The sequence below is a fragment of the Rhodamnia argentea genome, chromosome 1, assembly GCF_020921035.1.
Source record: "Rhodamnia argentea isolate NSW1041297 chromosome 1, ASM2092103v1, whole genome shotgun sequence".
NCBI lineage: Eukaryota > Viridiplantae > Streptophyta > Magnoliopsida > Myrtales > Myrtaceae > Rhodamnia > Rhodamnia argentea.
Window position 1 is genome coordinate 25,441,673 of NC_063150.1, and position 20,847 is coordinate 25,462,519.

Below are 20,847 nucleotides of genomic sequence, written 5' to 3' on the forward strand. Positions count from 1 at the left end.
TTTTGCCTCATCTTTTTTAGCACGAGAATAACCTCCATGATTTCCTCCCATAATATTAAAACTCATCCTCCGCTTTGTCGGCAGAAGAATTTGCGGCATCGGTGTGGATGGAAGATTTAAGCTGCGTATAGTAACTCTCTAGAAAAAATATTTTTGTTCTCAAAATATTTTCAAAACACTTTAAAAATAGAAACGCGTATGGTAAAAAAGTGTTCCCGTTGTTACGGGAACACTTTTAAATAAGAAAAACACTTTTGAAGCAGAAATAAAAACAAAACAAAAAAAATTACTACTGTGTTCCTGAAACACCTTTTAGAAACACATTTTGAACATCTTTTAGAAACAATTAGGAACAATTTTATTTTTGAACACACTCTCTTCTCTTTTGTTCTTGCACGATGTTGACACTTGATTTTTGATTATTTTATTTTAAAAAATTAATTAAAAATACCAAAATAATTCATAAAATTACAAAATCAACCTTGGAAGCTTTGGCCTAGCCTTAGGAACCACTTTTGAACAAAAAACATTTTATGTAATTTTTGACATTTTTAAGATTTATTTTAATTATAAAAATAGCCAAAAATCAGGAAAAATAGTACTCGCAGTCATAAAAATTGACAAAAATAGTCAATATCATTATTTTAGTTCACTTTTCATTTTGGCCTCTTAAAATTTTAAAAATTCAATTTGGGACCACATGCCTTTTCATTGAACATAATCCTAAATTGATTAAAAATTTTCATTTTAAATCATTTTAGCCAAAAAAATTTACGCAACTGGACTAAAATGACCTAAATGCACAAATATTTTTCATTTTAGTCCTCGATTTCACTTACGGGTAATCATATTTTTAACTACTTGGAAACATTTACGTGTATCTCATAATTATAATTTTTCCTATCTATAGAAAACATATTTGAAGTTCTCGTTGTCCAATTTCAATCCGTCTTCTCTTTCAGTTTTTTTTTTTTTTTATAGTTGATCTCGTCCATATTATAATTTGATAAATCGTGCATAAATTACTTATACATATATTGGTCTAATTTGATTTAGTAAATTGAACAAATGAAGTTAAAAAGATAAAGAAATCTTAATTTTAATATATAAATATAGTCCTCTTAATTAAATGAAAAAATTAGGAACAATTTTTTTTACGTTTACCAAACATGTTTTTTTTTCTTTTTTTGTTACGGGAACAAAAATTTTATGCGATTACCAAACGCATTTCTGTTCTTTTTTTTTTTTGCGGGAACATAATTTTTTTGTAGTGACCAAACGCGTTTCTGTTTTCAAAAATCGTTGACAGGAACATAAATAGAAAAAAGTGTTTCGATTTTAAAAGTTGTTCCGAGAACAGAAACGTTACCATATGCAACCTTAGCTAATGTAGACAGTGCTCAAGTACGACATGGATAAAGTTTAGTTGATGTGCAGTGTTGATGTGAACAGTGGCATAAGAAAAACTTTATGTGCATTGCCCTACAACGTTGCATGACGAGCAACGGCCATGTCAATTGGATTTGATCAGATTTGGTGTTCAAGAGATTTAAAAGACATAATTAGATAAATTAAAGCCATAAATACTAATGAGTAAATGTAAAAATACGTAGGAAAAATGTAGAGCTTTTTTTTTTTCCCTAGTTGTTCGTGGTCGTAGACCAAGTCGGGAATTATGTGAAATCTCCGAAATCTGTGGAAAGACCTGAGAAGAAAAGAGATTTTGTAGGACCATGCACGAGATTCCCATGAAACCCGTACTCTTTCGGATGCGAGAGACCGTCCTATACACCGTTGTGTCTAATTTTGTCAAATCCTTTTTAGCACAAGAATAACCTCATTGATTTCTTCCCATAGTATTAAAGTTCATCCTTCGCTTTGTCGGCTGAAAAATTTGCAGCGGCGGTGTGGATGGAAAATTTAGCTAATGTAGACGGCATTCAAGTACGACATGGATAAAATTTAGTTGATGTATAATGTTGATGTGAACGTTTACATGAGAAAAACTTTATTTGCACTGCACTACGACGTTGCACAACGGGCGACTGCCATGCCAATTAGATTTGATCAGATTTGGGTTTCAAGAGATTCAATTACGGCAATTATGACAGTTAAAGGACTTAATTAGGTAAATTAAAATCGTAATACTCACGATCAAACGTAAAAATACATAGGTAAAAAGTAGAGCTTCTTTTTTGTTTTTTCCTATTCGCTGGTGGTCGCAAGATCTTCCTCGTTTGCAATTACGTGAAATCTCGGAAATCTGCTGAAAGACCCAACAAGAAAAGTGTTTTTGTCGGACCATGCTCGAGATTCTGACGAACTCGTACTCTTTCGGAGGATGCGAGAGACAATCCTATAGGCCGTCGTTTCTAATTTTGTCGTATCTTTTTTAGTAGGAGAATAGCCTCCTTGATTTCTTCCCATAGTATTAAAATTCATCCTCTGCTTCGTCGGCTAAAGAATTGGCGGTATCGGCGTGGATGGAAAATGTAAATAGCGTTTAAGTACGACTTGGATAAAATTTAGCTGATGTACAATATTGGTGGGAACAACGTTCACATGAGAAGAACTTTATTTGTATTGCATTACGACGTTGCACGATAGGCGACGGCAATGTCAATGAGATTTGATCAAATTTGGTGTTCAACAGAGTTAGCTACAACGATAATGAAAGTAGAAAAACTTAATTAAAAAAAATTAAAACCATAAATACTAATACGTAAAAACACATAGGCGAAAAGAAGATTTTTTTTTTTTGTTTTTTCCTAGTCACTCGTGTTCGCAACATCTTTCCTCATTGGCAATTATATGAAATCTCTGAAATTTGTGGAAAGACCCCAAAAGAAAAGTGATTTTGTCGGACCACGCACGAGATTCCCACGAACGTCGTAATCTTTTGAATGCAAGAGACAGTCTTGCACACCGTCGTTTCTAATTTTGCCGTATCTTTTAGCACGAGATTAACCTCCTTGATATCTTCTGATAGTATTAACATTCATCCTCCGCTTTGTGGCTGAAGAATTTATGGCATCGATGTGGATGGAAAATTTAGCTATGGAGATGGCGTTCAAGTACGACATGGATAAAATTTAGCTAATATACAATGCTGATGTGAACGTTCATATAAAAACATTTTTACTTGCATCCTTGTACGACGAGCGACGGTTATGTCAATTGGATTTGATCAGATTGGTGCTCAAGAGATTTAATGGCAACAATTATGAAAGTTAAAAGACTTAATTAGATAAATTAAAACCGTAAATACTAATGTGACAATGTAAAAGTACAAAAGCAAAATGTAGATTTTTTTTTTGTTGTCTTTTTCTTAGTCGCTGGTGGTCGCAGGATCTTCCATTATTGCCAATCATTTGAAACCTCCGAAATATGTGAAAAGACCCTAAAAAAAAAAAGTGATTTTGTTCGGACCATGCACGAGATTCCAAACGACGTTTGCTTGTCGAATGAATTCGGATCTATCCAATTTTGCTGCGTCTTTTTTGGCACGAGAATAACCTTCTTGATTTCTTTCCACAGTGTGAAAATGTCGAGCACCCAATTCTCGACAGATACGCACTCAAATCTCTGTCCCAACTCAGATTCTGTTCGAATATTATATGGTGCGACTGATATCAATCGGTGATGAGCTTTCCAAGATGGTATGTCCTAGCGACCGGTCGGATCAAGAACCGATTTTTGAGGGATGGAGGAGGAGCACTGTCAATGGACATTGGACAAGGAAGAGACAAATCATGCCAGCCGTTATTTTCAGACACCCACCTCTCTCGTCTCTCTCTCTCTCTCTCTCTCTCTCTCTGTGACAAGTTCACAGCCAGAATTCTCTGTCTCTTCCTATTCCGGTTTCTGTTGGGGCTCCTGAGGTTTTTGTCTACAAGCTCCCGCTCATGGAAGGCGTCCAGGAAAATGGTCTTTTCCCCAGGTTTTTTAGCTCCCCTCAGAGCTCTGATTCTTCCCTCACTTGGGTGTGTTGTGGATTCAAACATGATCTCAGTTTGCTCTCATTTGTCCCTCATGTCCAAAGCGTTCTCTGTGTCTGTGTGTGTCTGCCATTGATTCTTTTTTCCTTGGTTCTTGTTTGGTTCTGTGGAAAGATCTCGTGTTTCTCAATGTCGTCTGTATGAGAGTTCTGTTGCAGATGAAAAGCCAGGATCGATCTTTAAATTATGGTAATAAAGCCACGTTCGGCAGCGTCGGAGATTGCTTCTTAACTTGATCAAAAGTTCAGCTTCTTCCAAAACATGTGTAACATTCAAGCTTTGTTGGACCGAAAGTTGGCAAATTTGTGAAGATTTCTTCTTAATCATTGCCTAGGCCTTTCTTGTTTCCTGCAGTTTTTTTTTTCTTTCTTTTGTCCTCCTCCTACCTAGATGATTTGTAGGTGGTTCTTTAATTTCTTGATCTTTTGAATCAAATCAGTGACATATTCTTCTGTAGATGTTTTTTTAGGAATAATTTGTTTTGTCCGCTTCCTCTGTCCTACCACCTAGGGCATATATAGTGTTTGTTGGGACTTGCAATCATGGGTTACTGGGGCTTGTTCTTGACTACTGCTGTTTTCTCAATTTGTCACGTACCCTATTGTTTACTGTCATTTTCATTGTTGGCTTTAAATTTGCCAGCAATGTCCCTGCTATCAAGGCCAGAGAAATTCAAAAAGAAGAAAAAGAAGAAGAGGAGGAAGGAGGAGGATGGCATCGTGTTAAAGGCAAGAAATTCCGGGCTGGTTTCTCTGACTCGATATCCTCCCATGGTAGATTCTTGATCTTTCGCCGCCCCCCCTCTTCGCGACATGATTTCGTTCGTAATTCATCCTGATGGGTGGTTGATGATGCTTTGATCTGTGTATGCTAGACTTAAGATCTTTGGAGATGGAGGGGAGGGCGAACGATACTTCCCCCCGGGGAATTTTCGACGATGGCCTGGGCAGCGTGGATCTCGATGTAACTTCCCCCACCAGCACGTCAAGTTCCGAATGCCAGTCATACTCGAAATCCTCTAGCAATAGGTGGCAGGGTTTCCTCCGCTCGCTGAAGAAGGGATCCACCGTCCGCTTCCACACATTTCCTCTAAAGAGCGTCCCCAAGCTCACTAGGAGGAAGAGCAGGAGGATAAGAGAGGACATGGTGCCGGCGTTCCATGCCAGCCTGGGCACCGAGCTGGGTGAGCTGAACTATTTCAAACCATCCTGGAGGAATTTTACGCTCTTGGAGCTCCAAGAGGCTACCGACAACTTCAGTCATGGTTTGTGACTTTCCATTTCACTGAGTACGCAGTATCTGATGTGAAGGACATCCTCTCAATGTGCTTCTTATGTCTGCTTTTGTGTCAGATAATTTAATTGGGGAAGGAGGATGTGCTGAAGTTTACAAGGGTATACTGCCGGGCGGGGACATCGTTGCGATCAAACGGTTGATGAGGGGATCACCGGAGGAGATGACGGCAGATTTCTTATCTGAGCTCGGAATCATTGTGCATGTGGACCATCCGAACATTGCCAAATTGATCGGATACGGCGTCGAAGGGGGAATGCACTTGATTCTCCATCTGTCTCCCCATGGGAGCCTCGCGTCTCTGTTATACAGTTCGGCTTTCATTCTTAACGAGTTTCTCAAAATATTTGTTACTTTTTCGGTTGGAGTTATGCCGACGAATTGGAATGAGGATTGTTCTGGTACATACTTGCAGGCTCTAGGGAGAAACTGGACTGGGGTATCAGGTACAAGGTCGCTTTAGGAACGGCCAAAGGACTAATGTACCTTCATGAGGAGTGCCAGAGGAGGATTATTCACAAAGATGTGAAGGCCGCTAATATATTGCTCTCCGAGGATTTCGAGCCCCAGGTAGCGAATCGCAGAGATATACATGCATTTCTTAGCTTCACTTTTCAATGATTTGCCTGAAAAGTGTCTTCAGAAGATCAAATTTGGAACAGAATACCATTGCTTGGCCTTTCTAGTATGTGGTTATTACTTGGGTGCATATGCCATCAAAATTTCAGACACAAGAATGGGAAATAAATGTGCTTGTACTACTCAGATTAGGATAATTTTCAGTCCAGACTTCACAATTCGTTTCGCGAATTCTACTCTTTGTATAGATATCTGATTTCGGGCTCATGAAGTGGCTGCCAGAGCAGTGGTCTCATCACACCGTATCACAAATCGAAGGCACATTCGGGTTCGTAATCCATACTTCAGTTTACCTTCTCATTGCTGCAAATGCTGTGCCATTTTACTTTTCCTCTGCTGCACCGTCTAATTCGTAGTTGTACAACACGATTACAGATACCTTCCTCCTGAGTACTTTATGCACGGGATAGTCGATGAGAAGACGGACGTTTATGCTTTCGGGGTACTGCTGTTGGAGCTCATCACGGGACGGAAAGCTTTGGATAGTTCGCAGAAAAGCCTCGTCATGTGGGTATGTTTTAAGCCTTCATTCCTTACAAAAACCATCTCGATTGAGTATCGCCGAAACATCAGTAGTCCTGAGTTGATGTTTAAATTCACGCCATGTTCTTTTACCTGCACATTGCTCTAGGCCAAGCCTCTGCTTTCCGATAACCGCATTAAGGAGGCTGTGGATCCCTCTCTCGGCGGTGCCTACGACGCGGAACAGATGGACCGTCTGATCATGGCAGCCACTTTATGTACCCATCAGTCTTCAATCCATAGACCACCAATGAGCCAGGCATGTCATTTTTCCTAGAATTGTCTCTGAGCATGCTGCTCTTTGAACTCTCATTCTAGTAGTCGCAGAATATACGACACATGACTTGATTCATGTTTTACAGGTCGTACGCCTTCTGAAAGGAGAAAAGGGCAGTTTGGAGCTCGCGAAAGAACAACACCAAAGGCCTTCGCTGCGAAGAACGTACTCCGAGGAGCTGTACGCTGCAGAGGAGTACAACGCGACCAAGTACCTAAACGATCTGGATCGGTACATGGAGATAGTCCAGGGCTTAACTAAGGAATGCCATACCGAGTAGCTCGCCGTTTTTTTGTAATCACCTCTCGTAAAGGAGAGATATGTTGTTCCGAATGCAACTTGTATTGCTTCAACTGGTATATGTACGAGTTCTCAACCAGATAATGCACAATCGTAACCGCAGACGCTTAGGATGCGACTAATGAGGTAAAGATCACAGCACAAGAGGCCTAAAATATACAGTAAAGAGGTGAAGTTTGGCCAAAAAGCAATTAACAATCCATTAGAGCTTAAGAAGAACCCAAGCAGACTGTTGAACTGAGAGGAGTGAAATTTACTTAGAGCATGGTGATCATTAACATTCATTGTATAGACACTTATGACCTCCCCCTCTATGCCCTACGGTAATGACTCCTCTGGCATTACGACCATTGCTACAAGGATGCTGTCCATAGATTAAATCATGTTTAAGTTTTCCATCAAAGGTTGCTCCTTAAATTTCACTCTGTCTTTGTGAACTTTTTTTTTTTTTCTTTCCAGGCTCGATACATAACTTGAGTAGATAGTTTATAGCACCAGTAACATGACAATCTGTGGTATGGCCTTAATTACGCCCATTTTAAGACTAGCATGATCGAAGATTCAACCATCAACAAGAAAAACCTTCTTGAGGCCCGCTCCAGGCGCCTTAGAGCTTGGTACCCAGATAAGTATGGAGTTACCAATTGGTCGAGTGCTCGAAGAGGACCACTCTTAACTATCTGCAAAAATCGAATCTTTTAGAGAATGCCATCATTATCTTCGTATGACCAAACCCAAAGTTATGGGGATGTTGCCCAAACTCGATTACGTAATATTTGCTTCTTTGATCAGGTAAAAAAGGTGGTGGGACTCACCTTAAAGAAAAAAGGTTGAAAAGTCAACAAAAAGAAAAGAAAAAGGCCTGCTCGGTTCCTTCTTGAAAGATAGTGAGTTCTTCAGCCGAAAGGAAGAAAAAAAAAGAGGAAAGAAAAGGGAAAGAAAGAAGAAGAGAAAGGAAGAAGGGAAGGAGAAAGGAGAGAACTGCACGCCACGTTGCCTCCCAAGCTAGTTTCACTACTTGCCGCAACGTTAGGTAAGTGCTTGCACTCCGTACCTAAGGCTCAAATTCGGATTTATGAGAAAATTGAGCCGCAAAGTTAGATTTTGGAGTCGTCAAATTGAGAATTTTTGGAGGAACGATATTTTAGGAAGTTGTGGAGCTGTGACACTTTACAGAATTCAATTTGGACTTATGGTTTGCTCGAAACAAAATTTGGAAGTTTGTCGCGCGCAATGAACAGTGTGCGACTAGAACATGTTGCGCCCGTTCTTGCTAATTTTCGGATAGATTCTAGTCAAGCCATGTTGGGATTTTGTTGAACATTAAAAGAGCTTTCTTTAGACTATAAGTTCGTTTAAATTGAAGCTCGGAGGAGAGAGTTATGGTCCGTATAAGTTTATCATACAAGCTGCGCATAGCGGACAACATATGTGTCCATTATGAGGGAGCATTTTGTTGGTGCATAGGTATCACCTTAATGACAAATAGACCTTTTTCACTTGAGTCGTGCTTTAGGGTAGTATATTACTCAGTTTTTGATACCGTTTTTTATATATTTGATAGGAATACGTGTGCGTCAATTTGGTAACCACCGTATATTGGTTTTTGATTTCTTCAAATGAGTGATACTATTTCTTTTTTTTTGTAAACTCATATTTCGAAAATGATAATACTAAGTATGTTATGACTTGAGAAAATAGCATTGTTGCATAAAATAGGATCGAACATTTATTGTTGTTTTGTCTATTTGATACGGTTTGCGAACGATTTGTCTTGCTGGTTTCGAGATGGTTCTGATGTACTTTCTAGTTTATGAGGAGAATGTTATTGTTAATTAAGTGGTGCTCAAGATAGTTGTGAACCCGGTTGATGAGTTTGTGGGTATATGCATATTAGTTAGGATATCTTTGTGGGCCGAGCCACCGTTATTATAGGTGGAGACCTTGCCAAGAGGGAATCTTGATCGTCTTTTGTCACGGGTGTTATATGTGATTGTAGTTAGAACCTTGAGCATGAGATTGGTCAGGGGATAGATCATTGACATGTGTTTTGATGAGATTAATCAATGGATATACTATTGATGTGTTTTTGATAAGATTGATCAATGGATTAGACCATTGATATGCACTTTGATGTTATGATTTGATATAAATACTTTTATTATAAATATGTTGTGTTAAAGTAATGTATAACTTGTTTTGGTTGTATATGTTTGATGTATTTCGAATTTTGTATAAATGAGTTATATTTTGAATATTAAATGCGCATAATGATTATTCTATCCATTTAAAAGAAATATATTACTCAACGAGCCCTGTTAGCTCACCCCTTCCATTTCCTCCGTCTTACGGGTTCAACGAGTTGCATATAGGACGTGAGCGATCGTTAGTAGATCACATTTTTGCTAGTGAGGGGTTTCGAGTATGAGTTATGAGTTAGATGTGGCTATGATGAGCCTTTTGAGTTGTTGTTAGAGGTGTATATCCTTTTGATAGAGATATGTAGATGTCTTTTGATAGATATGTAATTATATCTTTTGTTGGTTTAGTAGAAAGATCTGATTTTGTAACCAATGACCCATTTATCAAGTATATATGCAAATGTACGAATTTTGATAGCAAGTTGAGTTTTGGTTATGTGGAGGCAACGTCCTTTTGAAAAAGAACGGCCATGTCATGGCCCTTATAATAGATTTGGGGGCGTGACAGATTAGATCAATGATTCGAGTCTCGAAAAGGACAACCTTCTTGAGGGTCGCTCCGGGTAGGGGTGTCAATAGTTCAGTTCGGTTCAGTTTTTAAAAAAACTGAACCGAACCGAACCATTAAGAGATAAGCTTGAACCGAACTATATCTTTTGTTGAACTGCATATGAACCAAACTAAAAATTCAGTTCAGTCCAATTTGGGGCAGTTCAGTTTTTGGGTTTTAGAATGAAAATAGAGAGAGAACGTGCACATCATCATCATCATCAAGATGCGTCAGACTTTATGCCCCCAAGAAACCACAAAAGGACACCCTCACTCACTCACTTATTTCCCATAATACCCCCATCCTCCTTCCACCACAGCAGGACACCCACAGCAAGCAATGGCGTCGACACACCATCCAGATCGCGATGACCCTCGACACCACCGACCTCCGGGGCTCCGTCACGGGCGTCTTCTCCGTCCTCCAGCACACCACCTGCCTTGAGATCTTCGTCTTCTTCACTTCTGTCTTTGGCTTATTCCCTCGAATCTCGGCCCCTAGGGTTTCTCCAAAATCTGCTGCAAGGTGTCGTTCCACCAAGCCCTTCTCCATCTTCGCGCACGACTTCTTCGTCTTCGCGCACGACTTCTTCATCTTCTTCAACACTTGCACCTTCGACTTTATCGTCTCCACTAAGCCCTCCAAATGCTTCGCGAGGTTAATTGATGCCCGATTTGGACATGCTTCTCGATAGCTAGATCCGGCGAGGCGAGGAGTCGCGACCATCGCCGGCCACCGCTAAGGCTCGTGACGCTACGTCCTGCGTCCGCGAGGGGGCCGCAACCCCTCGCCCGTCGCCCGCGAGCCGATGGGCCGGCCGGGGTCGCCGATCCTCAGCCAATGCTGGTGGCTCCGCCGTCCCTCAACCACCAATAAGTAAAAAAAAAAAAAAAGAGTATCAAATCATGAAACGAAGAAGCGTGTACAATTCGGTTTGGTTAACCGTTGAACCGAACTAAAAAAACCCAAACTGTTTAGAGGGAATTGGTTATTTTCATTATTTGAACCAAAAACTAAAGCGAACTGCAAAAACACAAAAATTCGGTTCGGTTCAATTCGATTCAGTTTTTAGTTCGGTTTTCGGTTCGGTTTTGACACCCCTAGCTCCAGGTGCCTTGAAGCTTGGTACCTAGATAATTATGGAGTTGCTCCGTACCCCGATTAGTCGAGTGCTCGAAAAGGACCATGTCAACCATAAGCAAAAATAGAATCTTTTAGAGAATGTCATCATGATTCTATGACCAAATGTAAATTTATGGGGATGTTGTCCAAGCTCGATTAACATGATCGACGATTTGAGCCTTGACAATGACAACCTTCGTGAGGTTCGCTACAGGTGCCTCGAGCTTGATACTCAAATATTCATGGAGCTACTTCGTATCCAATAAGTCGAGCGCTCGAAAAGGACCCCGCCAACCATCAACAAAAGCTAAATCTTTTAGTGAATGTCATCCTGGTACTCACACGACCAAACACAAAGGGTATGGAATGATGTCCAAACTTGATTAACACGATCAACGATTTGGTCTCGACAAGAACAACCTTCTTGAGGCCCGCTTCAGGTGCCTTCAAGCTTTGTACCCAGATAATTATGGAGCTACTTTGCATTCGATTAGTTGAGTGCTCGAAAAGGATCACGCCAACCATCAACAAAAAGCGAATCTTTTAGAGAATGTCATCCTGATCTTCACACAACCAATCGCAGAGTCACGGGGACATTGTTCAATTCGGTCAACATGATCGACGATTCGAATCTCGACAAGGACAATCTTATTCAGGCCTACTCCAAGTGCTTCGAGCTTGGTATTTAGATAATTATGGGGTTACTTTGTATTCGATTAATCGAGGGCTCAAAAAGGACCATGCCAGCCAAAAGCAAAAGCTGAATCTTTTAGAGAATATCATCATGATATTCGCACGACTAAATGCAGAGTTATGGAGATGTTGTCCGAACTCGATTAACATGATCGACCATTCGAGCCTCCAAAAGGACAACATTCTTGAGCCCCGCTCCAGGTGCCTTCGAGCTTGGTACCCAAATAATTATGGAGTTACTTTGTATCCGATCCGATCAGTCGAGTGCTCGAAAAAGAACAGCGCTAGCTACTAACAAAAGAGTGAATCTTTTAGGGAAATGTCCTCCCGATATTCGCACGACCAAATGCAAAGTCACGGCGACGTCGTCCTAAGCGGCTCATTGCCGCACGACGTCGTACTCTCTCTGCCAAGCGGAGAAAATTCGGGGGACGTGTCTGCATACGAAATTAATCACAAATCCCATGGGAACGGGGATCGATCGACAGTTAAAAGACCGAGGACAAACCGAAAAAATCAACGCTTTTCCCAGAAGAAAATAGACGACATTTCTTTCGCCTCCAAATCTCGCTTCCCGCAAGATCCCCAAATCTCGAACCACATCATCATGTTCATAGCTCCGTTCTTACGATCCCTCTTGTTTCTTGCGATCTGCTCGATCCTCGTTCACTGTCCGAGCTCGCGCGCAGCTTCTGCCAGCTCCATCATCTCCCCTGCGAAGGTCAGGCAAGTCTCATGGAAACCCAGGTCCGTTCTCTCTTCACTCTAATTTCAAGTTCTAAAGCAAACCCAGTTCGCTGCTCACTGGCGACGTCACTTTTGTTTGATCAAGAATTGAACTTGATGGTGTTTTTCTGCAGAGCTTTCGTGTACGAAGGGTTCCTGACGGACTTGGAATGCGACCACTTGATCTCTCTGGTGAGTGCCCCTTCGTTACTGCAACTTAATCGGTCTTCGGATTGCTTGGGTTTGTTGATTGAGTTCGATTCCGCAGACTGTTGAGTCGAACGGGCAATCGCGGGTTACGCTGATAGAGGACGGTGCAACGTGTGTTTTCTCATATGATGAGACTTGCGAGTATTCATTTTAAGTTGCTTGATATTGTGGGACAGGCGAAATCAGAGTTAAAGAGATCTGCAGTGGCGGATAATATGTCGGGAAAGAGCAAGCTCAGCGAAGTTCGGACCAGCTCAGGGATGTTTATTCCGAAGGCCAAAGTTAGTTTTATTCACCCTTCATTGTTTGCCAGATCTTTATTTTAGATTATATGCTTAATGCTTATGATGATGTGCCGTTATATACATGGAATTAGGTTTCAGTTGTAGGGTTTGTGTCGTACTTAAGGCGAGGAGAGAAAAAAATAACTTTCTTGGAGTTGTGATTCCTATCTTATTGGAATTCTTGTTCATTTTGATTCCTTGTAAGTTGGTAATTTACAAAGGCAGGAGGTGCGATAAATTTGCCAAATCTCACTCTGTTGGGGCAGAATATGTTTTTATGTCACAGAACATTTGCTGTCTAGCTTTAGGGCGTGGGTGGAAGAATGGCTATTTGTGTCAGCATATCATATGTAATTGCGTCTGTATATGTTAGCACCAGGGCATCATATCATTTATTGGAGATGTCAATAGAAGAGAGCTGCCAAAATAACTAAGGTTGTCTGCCGGTTTCTGCTTCCTCCTGAATTGCTAATAGATGCCAATGGAGAATAATGCCTTGGTATGTCCGTTTGTATGTCAATGCCAAGAAAGTAATGAAGCTCTCTCGGATCTTTAATAGAAAATTCCCCTACTGCAAAGATTTAATGAGAGCCAACAAGGGCGCATTAGATGATCCGGTGACAATAATGTCATCAACGTAAACGAGGAAGAAAGATATTATCTTTGAGTTGTATGAGGAATAAGAGTGAGGGATCAACAATTGAAGGAATGAAGCCCTAGTTGAACCGAAAAGCACGAAGCGTTGATGCAAAGCGCGAGGAGCGTGTTTGAGATCATAAAGAAACCGATGTAATTTGTAGACATAGTAAGGATGAGCGAATCAACAAAGCCAGGGGGCTGCTCCATGAAAATTTCTTCGATAGGTAACCATGAAGAAAAGCACTCTTCACATCAAGTTTGTCATAGTTGCCACCCACGAGAAAAGGCAAGAGAGAGGATAGTTCGAAATGTTACATGCTTGATGACAGGGCTGAAAGTCGATTGTAGTCAACGCCTTCTTGTTGATGGAATCCCTTTGCAACCAACGGAGCTTAACCCGGAAGACCCATTTGCAGCTGATGGGTTTACAATTCGAAGGAGGGGACACTAGTCCAGGTCTGATTTTTTATGAGGGCAAGGTGTATTCATCCGCCATAGTTGCACGCTAATTTGCATCTTTCACGCCCTGACTAAAGTAAGAGGTGTAACAAAATATGACGCCGAGGTGGCCAACGCACAAGTGTGATTAGTGCCAATGCACATGAGCTAAAGTGCCATCACGAAGACGTGTCACCATAGGATGTGTCATTTGGTTGTTGGATTCGGGGAGAAGGCTCTTGGCCCGAGGATTGGTGAAGCACGTGAGCGACAAAGAGACCCATTGCGGAGTTCATGCAGTGAGGTTTCGAACACACCCGAATTGTGCTAATTTTGCAATAAGGAATTAGCAGTCTGCAAATCGCAATTAGAGAGAGAATAGGGCTCACGTGATGGTTGCTGTGGTAGAGGAACTCCGGACAACTCGGTAGAAATAAGCAGTTGAATGGTTGCGGTGGCCTCGAAAGATGATTGTGGAGTGTTTTGCACATAAGGGAGATCTAATTCGCCAAACATTGCATCAGCAACAATGTAGAACCATTGATGCTGAGGGAAATAACACTAGTATTCTTTGTATCTTGATGGATAGCCCAAGAAAATGCACCGATATGATCGTAGTTGCAGTTTGTTCTTCGGATAGGGGCGAAGATTGGGATACACAATGTAGCCAAAAAGTCTAAGATGAGCAATAGATGGAATCATCCGAAATAAGATCTTCCATGGTGATTTATTCAGCAAAACTGTGTGGGCAAGCCGATTGATAATGTGTACAACTACTTCAAAGGCAAAGTCCCAATAATGATAGGGGAGAGAAGCATGATAGAGCATCGCGAGTCCTATTTCAACTATGTGGCGATGTTTACACTCAAATTTTAGCTATTCTAAAGGGGTAGGCATGGACAGGAGGTCCTGTGAAAAATACCTTTCGCGCCATAATTGAACAAACTTAGACAGAACTTAATGACTTATTGAAGATTTTTTGAAATAGTAGGAAATGCGGCATTACCAAGACGACGATGCCAACGGGTGAGTGACTCCAATTGAGAAAGCAGCGGGTTGGAGATGTAGGTGACAATGATGAGAGCACGTAGAGGCCTTAATTATTGTCCCCCTAGAGAAGGATCTGGCCGTACAACGGCACTTCACAAAAGAAACAGGTTTGGTGAGAAAACAAAGTCGCATGAATTTTTAACGGAGGATTGATGAACGGAAATTAAGTTCTTAGTGATAGATGGAACAACCAGGATATTAGACATGCGAAAGTCTCGGGTAATAAGGGTACCTATGTGAGTGATGGGAAGACTTGACCCATTACCTATGGTGACTTCTGTTGAGTGCCATGATATGGCTGAAATGAGGATAATCCGATGAGGATTGTTGGTAATGCAATGTGGTACCCGAGTTGGGATACTAGGTATCGGGAGAAAGCACCGATGGTGGAGGGAGGTATCTCGGCCAATTGAACTTGTGGTTGAAGTGGATCACTTTTAGTGCGCATGGCTTCAGAGAACCCAAATTGTTGGTTGAGCTGATTGTGACAAACAACGGCCTTGTGTCTTGGGTGATTGCAAACTGACACTTCGACATTGCTACGTATTTGATTTTTGTTGCCCTTCAAATTTGGTACTAAGAGTTGCCTGGATTATTGAAGTTGGGCTGCTGTCCTATGAGGATTAAGATTCTCTGTTGGCCCACATTTGAGTTGGGGCTGCTGAAATTGGAAGCGAACCCATGCTATGAATGTGAATTTTGCCTAAGCTAATGTCGTGCGCCACAAAGGCAACTCTGGTTGGGTGATTTGTGGCTCCTAGAGCTCAAGAACGCTTCATGAGCCAAGAGAAGGCCATGAAAAGACTCCTTGGTCATTTGTTGATGCCGAGCGTGAACCGAAATTGCATAGCCAAGCTTGAAACTTAGCTCCTAGGCCTCGGAAGATATGCGTTCGGTACTTTTGTGGTGAGATGAACTCACCAATGGAGGCTAATTGATCGGATATAAAAGTAGCATGTTGAAGGATTTCAATCACGGTTTGATTACCATCCGAAGTTGCAGCCACAATTGGGTAGCTCGTGCACTGTTTTGGGCAGCGAAAGATGCAAAGAAGAAATTCCACACAACATGAGAGGTGTTTAGATGAGATAACCGACCCACAATTGAATCGGTTATCATGTTAAGATCCACCCAAGAGCAATCTGGTCCCGTGTATACCAATTATCGTATTTGGGATTGTACACAATATTGGAGGAACCATCTATATTGGTTTGAGCAATATGTTGTGGAGGACATGGCAGCGTTCCATCGACGATCAAAATCAGTTTATTTGCTCAAAGGAAGGGGAGGATTCAAGCTTTACGCACCACGTAGTTGTCCCTAGTGAATTTCACCCCAAGATTCGGACAACCCGGATGACCCATGAAATTTCCAAGATAGACGGAATGACGAGGCCGATAAGAGACAAGATGTTTGAACTGGACGGCATTGAGATTCCTAACAGTGGAGTCCTGGGACTCGATTCTATTGAGGAACTTAGATCAGAACTCATGGCCATGATGCTTTCACAATTGATAGCTTTGATACCATGAAAAACCTTAAGAAATTGATATCTTAAGGCAACAAGAGTGGCGGCTAAAGGTAGCCATATATTATGTTTTATAATATTTTTGTACATCGCTAATGGAAAGTACATGTGCCTATTTATAGGCTTTAAAGGTTAACTATCTAAAGTAACAAATAACAAAATATTAATTACATCAAATCAAAATCAAGATAAAATCTCCTAAAAATAGTTATATCTCCGACACAAGAAAATAATCATGGAGAAAATCTCTGTTAAATTGTAGCCTTGCTGTCTAACACTTAAAAATGTCACATTTGACTGTATACGTTAGTACATGTACTTGCAATAGGGTATGAGTCGACAAATATAGAAGTCAGAGACAAAGTCAACGAAAGCCTCGGAGTATAGAATTAGGGATAATTTACAAAAAATTCTTAGATTGATTGCATGAATACCAAATCAGCTCTAGACCTTTTAATTTGGTTAATTTAGTTGTAAATATTTTGACAATTTGTTAATGTAACAACCTTGGTTGATGCCCTAAGACACTTTCTTGCCCGTGTAGGAGAAGACTTGGAGATAGAAAGAGACCACTTAGATATGGTACGTGGCCTAGCATATCATACTCAAGTCAGCTGGAGCCTCCATGTGCTTATTAGCGAATTCCATCTCCTTTATGGGCCTTACTCGAAGCTAAAGATGGCCCATATTAGTAAAGAAGTAAATATGATGGTTGATTGGGTTGTTATCGTCCAAAAGAAGAAGTAGCAAATCTAGTAATTGAGTTATTTATTCGCCGAGGTCTTTTGGATTTACTGTGTTCCGAAGCCCATGGGTCTCGAACATATTTTGATTAATTTAAAGAGCAATATTATGACAAAAAAAGATGATCGCCAGTTGATCGACCAGAAGCTCAAATCGAGCAACCATGGTCTCAAGCTCCACGACTTGAAACTCAAGTTGCCATGGCCGCCACGGGCTCAAAAACTTGAGCGATCATGTAGCCTCGAGTTTCGTGGCTCAAAAAGATCCCGTGGACATGATCACTGCGAGGTTTCATAACTCAAAATCTCGCACCCTTGATCGTCTTGAGTTCAAAGTGAGTGATCATGGCTCCAAGCTCCAGTGGTTGTGTCTGGCGTCCACGAACTTGAGCTAGAACATATATGATCGTCGCGAGCTAGAGCTTGAGCCTGCGATGATGGCGGCTGCAATGGATTGCATCTCTCTCTCTCTCAATGTTTCTTTTTAATATGGCGCGTATTTGGCGTCTTATATAAGTGAAGCGATTCCCATGCTTGTGTTAGTAATTTTGCAATTTATGTCAACAAAAACTTGACCTACAAAAAGAAAAAGTACAGCAAGGACTCAATCCTCTGTTAGCAATTCAGCTCGACGTCGCGGTCATGCTAGCGGGGTTCTTTTACAAAACCTTGCTCCCTCCAAACTCCGGTGCTTTCCTTTGTCAATGCACGTAATATTTTACGAAAGGACTCAATCCTCCTTTGGTCTCCCCACCAAAGAGGAGTTTAGGCCTACTGATCTAGGCGTGAGATTTTTGTTTAAATATTTTAGTTATCATTGAAAATATTTTTCGTTCATTTTTTTGTAAAACGACGCAAAAATAATTTTTTCACATCATTCATTTTCCGCAAGCCGCGAAATAAATGGAATCTAAATTTTCTAAATGGACTTCTTTTAATCATGTTCTTTATTGCTGTTTTAAAGTTTGAAGTCCTTGCATGCTTTGAAATGAAACACCTCTCAAAAATAATATTTTCACATCATTCATTTTTTGTAAACCACAAAGTAAATGAAACCTAAATTTTTCTAAATGGACTTTTTTTTAATCATGTTCTTTATTGCCGGTTTAAAGGTTAAAGTCCTTGCATGCTTTGAAATGAAACACCTCTCAAGAAAATTCGAAGCAATTTCCCTCAAAGAATACAGAAATAAAGAAAATACCGTGTGCAAATTGCTTTAAATAGGAGATTCCAACAACAACAACAAAAAATCGCAAGTCGTATGTTTAATCCCGCTAACTACGTGGAAACTGCTCTATACGAGAGCCGCCCTGTATAGGCCAAAGGTCTGAACTCGATCTGTTCACAAGGCTTGCGTGGCGATGCATGCTTTCATCTTTGCAGTTAGGAGAAAGCAGGCTCATGCACCACCACAAAGCCAGATTTCTGCGCTCATGTCCCCGAAGTGGTAAAAATTAAAAGGCGAATGCTGCAAATATACTTGATATTTTTTTTTTGCCTTATATGACAATTGATTATCTTTGCTTATCGAAAATGAATGGTTTGATAAGCATGATCTGAAAAATTGATCAGATTATTTAGCCAAAAGTTTGAAATATTGAAGAGGATCGAGTGAGTAGACATGGCCACGGGCCGGTTTGGGCCTTAACTGCCCGTGGAATAACTTGGAACCGGCCCGTTGACGGGGACCAGCGGTTCCGAACCGGAACAGGAATAGGCCCGGGACCCTCACAAGCTAGTTTCGATTTTAAAAATTAGGAACTGGCCAAAAAAAAAAAAATGTGGCCGGCCCCGGCCCACTTGAGGAAAGAGCCGTTGGCTCTTTCCCCACACTCGAGCTCACCACCCCCCTTCCCCTCCCCATCCCCCCCCACCCCGGCTTTTCTTCTTATGGCCGTTGCAACCCCCTTCCCTATTTTTTTTTTCTTTGTAAATTTCCTATAAATATCATACCCTCCTTTCATTTTTTTCTCACAAATTCTCTCAATTCTCAATTCTCTCAAATTCTCTCAAATTCACTCAATCCGCTCAATCTCGGCTCAATTGTATCAATTTTCTAAATCGGCTTTTCCGCTCAATTTTGTGAAAACAAATGGCAAGTGAAAGCGGCTGGTGATAGGGGGAAATAGCCCGATGCCGATGGGGATGGGGGAATTCGATTATCCTCAACATCATGCTCAATATGATCATCGTGAGTTTACATGTTGGATAGACGATGATGATAATATCAACTATGTTCCTAACATCGAGTACGTCCTAACGCAAAAAGTCTTCATCCTCCTACCGCGTCGAAGAAACATTGACAGCAAAGAAGCCGGACGGCATGTCCATAAAAGTACATCTAACTTATGGCAACACTTCGACAAGATACATGTAAGCGGAGGCAAATACAATATAAATTGTAAATATTGTATGAAATCATATAATTTTAATAAAAGAGATGGATATAGAACATACCGTTGGCATCGACGCAAAAACATGCAACGCAAGTGGTGATCGACACCGGGCAACAACAAATTTCTAGGGTACGCCAATCCTAACATTTCTCTTTTATTTCGTTATAGTGATGAACTTTATAAAGAAACATTAGCTCAATATATTGCCATTGAATATTTACCTTTTACTACTGGTGAAAATTTTGGTTTGAAATTTTTGATCAACACTACATGTATTCCGTAAGCAAAACTTGTTCCGAGAACTACTCTTAAACGCGAACTTTTTAGGATGTATAAAAAACCAAAAAAAAAGGCTTTGCAAAATTTTTTGCGGATTTCAATGGACGTGTGCATATAGGTAGCGATATTTGGAGTAATCCTTGGCAAATTCATTCTTATATGGGTGTCACATGTCATTAGGCAGGTGACGATTGGAACATTCAAAAAAAAGTACTTGCATTTCAAGTGTTTGATGAAAGGCATATAGTTAATAATATTTATAGAATAATTAGGCAAGTTTTAGAATAATATAATTTTAATAATAAAGTTTTTTAATTAGTTTTGATAATGTCGCGTCAAATACCGCTTCCATTCCCGATTTAAAAAATATTTGTAAACCCTCTTTTAGAAGGCAATTTTTTTCACATTAGATGCGCTTGTCATGTTTTAAATTTATGTGTACAAGATGGTTTACGAACTCTTGAGCCTTTTCTTACCCCAATAAAGAGAGCAATTAAATTTTTATGAAGCTGTCCCAAGTTATGAAAGAATGAGACAGATTTTATAAAGCATATGGAGAAAAATTAAAAAGATTTCCAAAAGATATTCCGACTCATTTGGAATTCTACCTACGAGTTACTTCATCAATCTTTTGCTTATAAAGATTTATTATGTGTATTTATTTTGAATAATATTTTCGAAATTACTTTATTCCGCAAGATTGGATTGTTTGTAAAAAAACAATAGATTTTTGAAAGTTTTTAATGATACAACTTATACTTTATCTGGTGTTTATTATCCTACTACGCATTTATTTTTAATAGAGTGTATTAACATTCTTTGGTGTTTTTGTGAATATGAAAAAGATACTCAATTCGCTCCCGGACTATTATAGCAATGAAAGCAAAATGGCTACATTATTACTGCTGCGTTCCTCTTGTTTATTTGATTGCTATTGTTTTCGATCCACGTACTAAATT

The 20,847-nt window shown here is 40.3% G+C and overlaps 3 protein-coding genes across 4 annotated transcripts in view; 2 read left to right on the plus strand and 1 right to left on the minus strand.

Moving 5' to 3' along the window:
- Positions 1-20,847, minus strand: part of LOC115728661 (disease resistance protein RUN1-like) — a 1,102,447-nt gene that overhangs the window by 280,920 nt on the left and 800,680 nt on the right. The gene's annotated exons all lie outside the window — the stretch shown is intronic.
- On the plus strand, positions 3,597-7,017 carry LOC115726576 (receptor-like cytosolic serine/threonine-protein kinase RBK2). The gene is made up of 9 exons (XM_030656498.2): positions 3,597-3,940; positions 4,641-4,771; positions 4,873-5,262; positions 5,351-5,602; positions 5,707-5,861; positions 6,119-6,198; positions 6,306-6,441; positions 6,562-6,711; positions 6,815-7,017. Exons 1-9 carry the CDS (start codon positions 3,906-3,908, stop codon positions 7,007-7,009), a joined length of 1,524 nt encoding a protein of 507 aa, XP_030512358.2. The 5' UTR covers positions 3,597-3,905; the 3' UTR covers positions 7,010-7,017.
- LOC115733479 (prolyl 4-hydroxylase 2-like) lies at positions 11,966-13,203 on the plus strand. The gene is made up of 3 exons (XM_030664135.2): positions 11,966-12,342; positions 12,456-12,513; positions 12,708-13,203. The coding sequence occupies exons 1-3, from the start codon at positions 12,203-12,205 to the stop codon at positions 12,855-12,857; spliced, it is 348 nt and encodes a 115-aa protein (XP_030519995.1). The 5' UTR covers positions 11,966-12,202; the 3' UTR covers positions 12,858-13,203.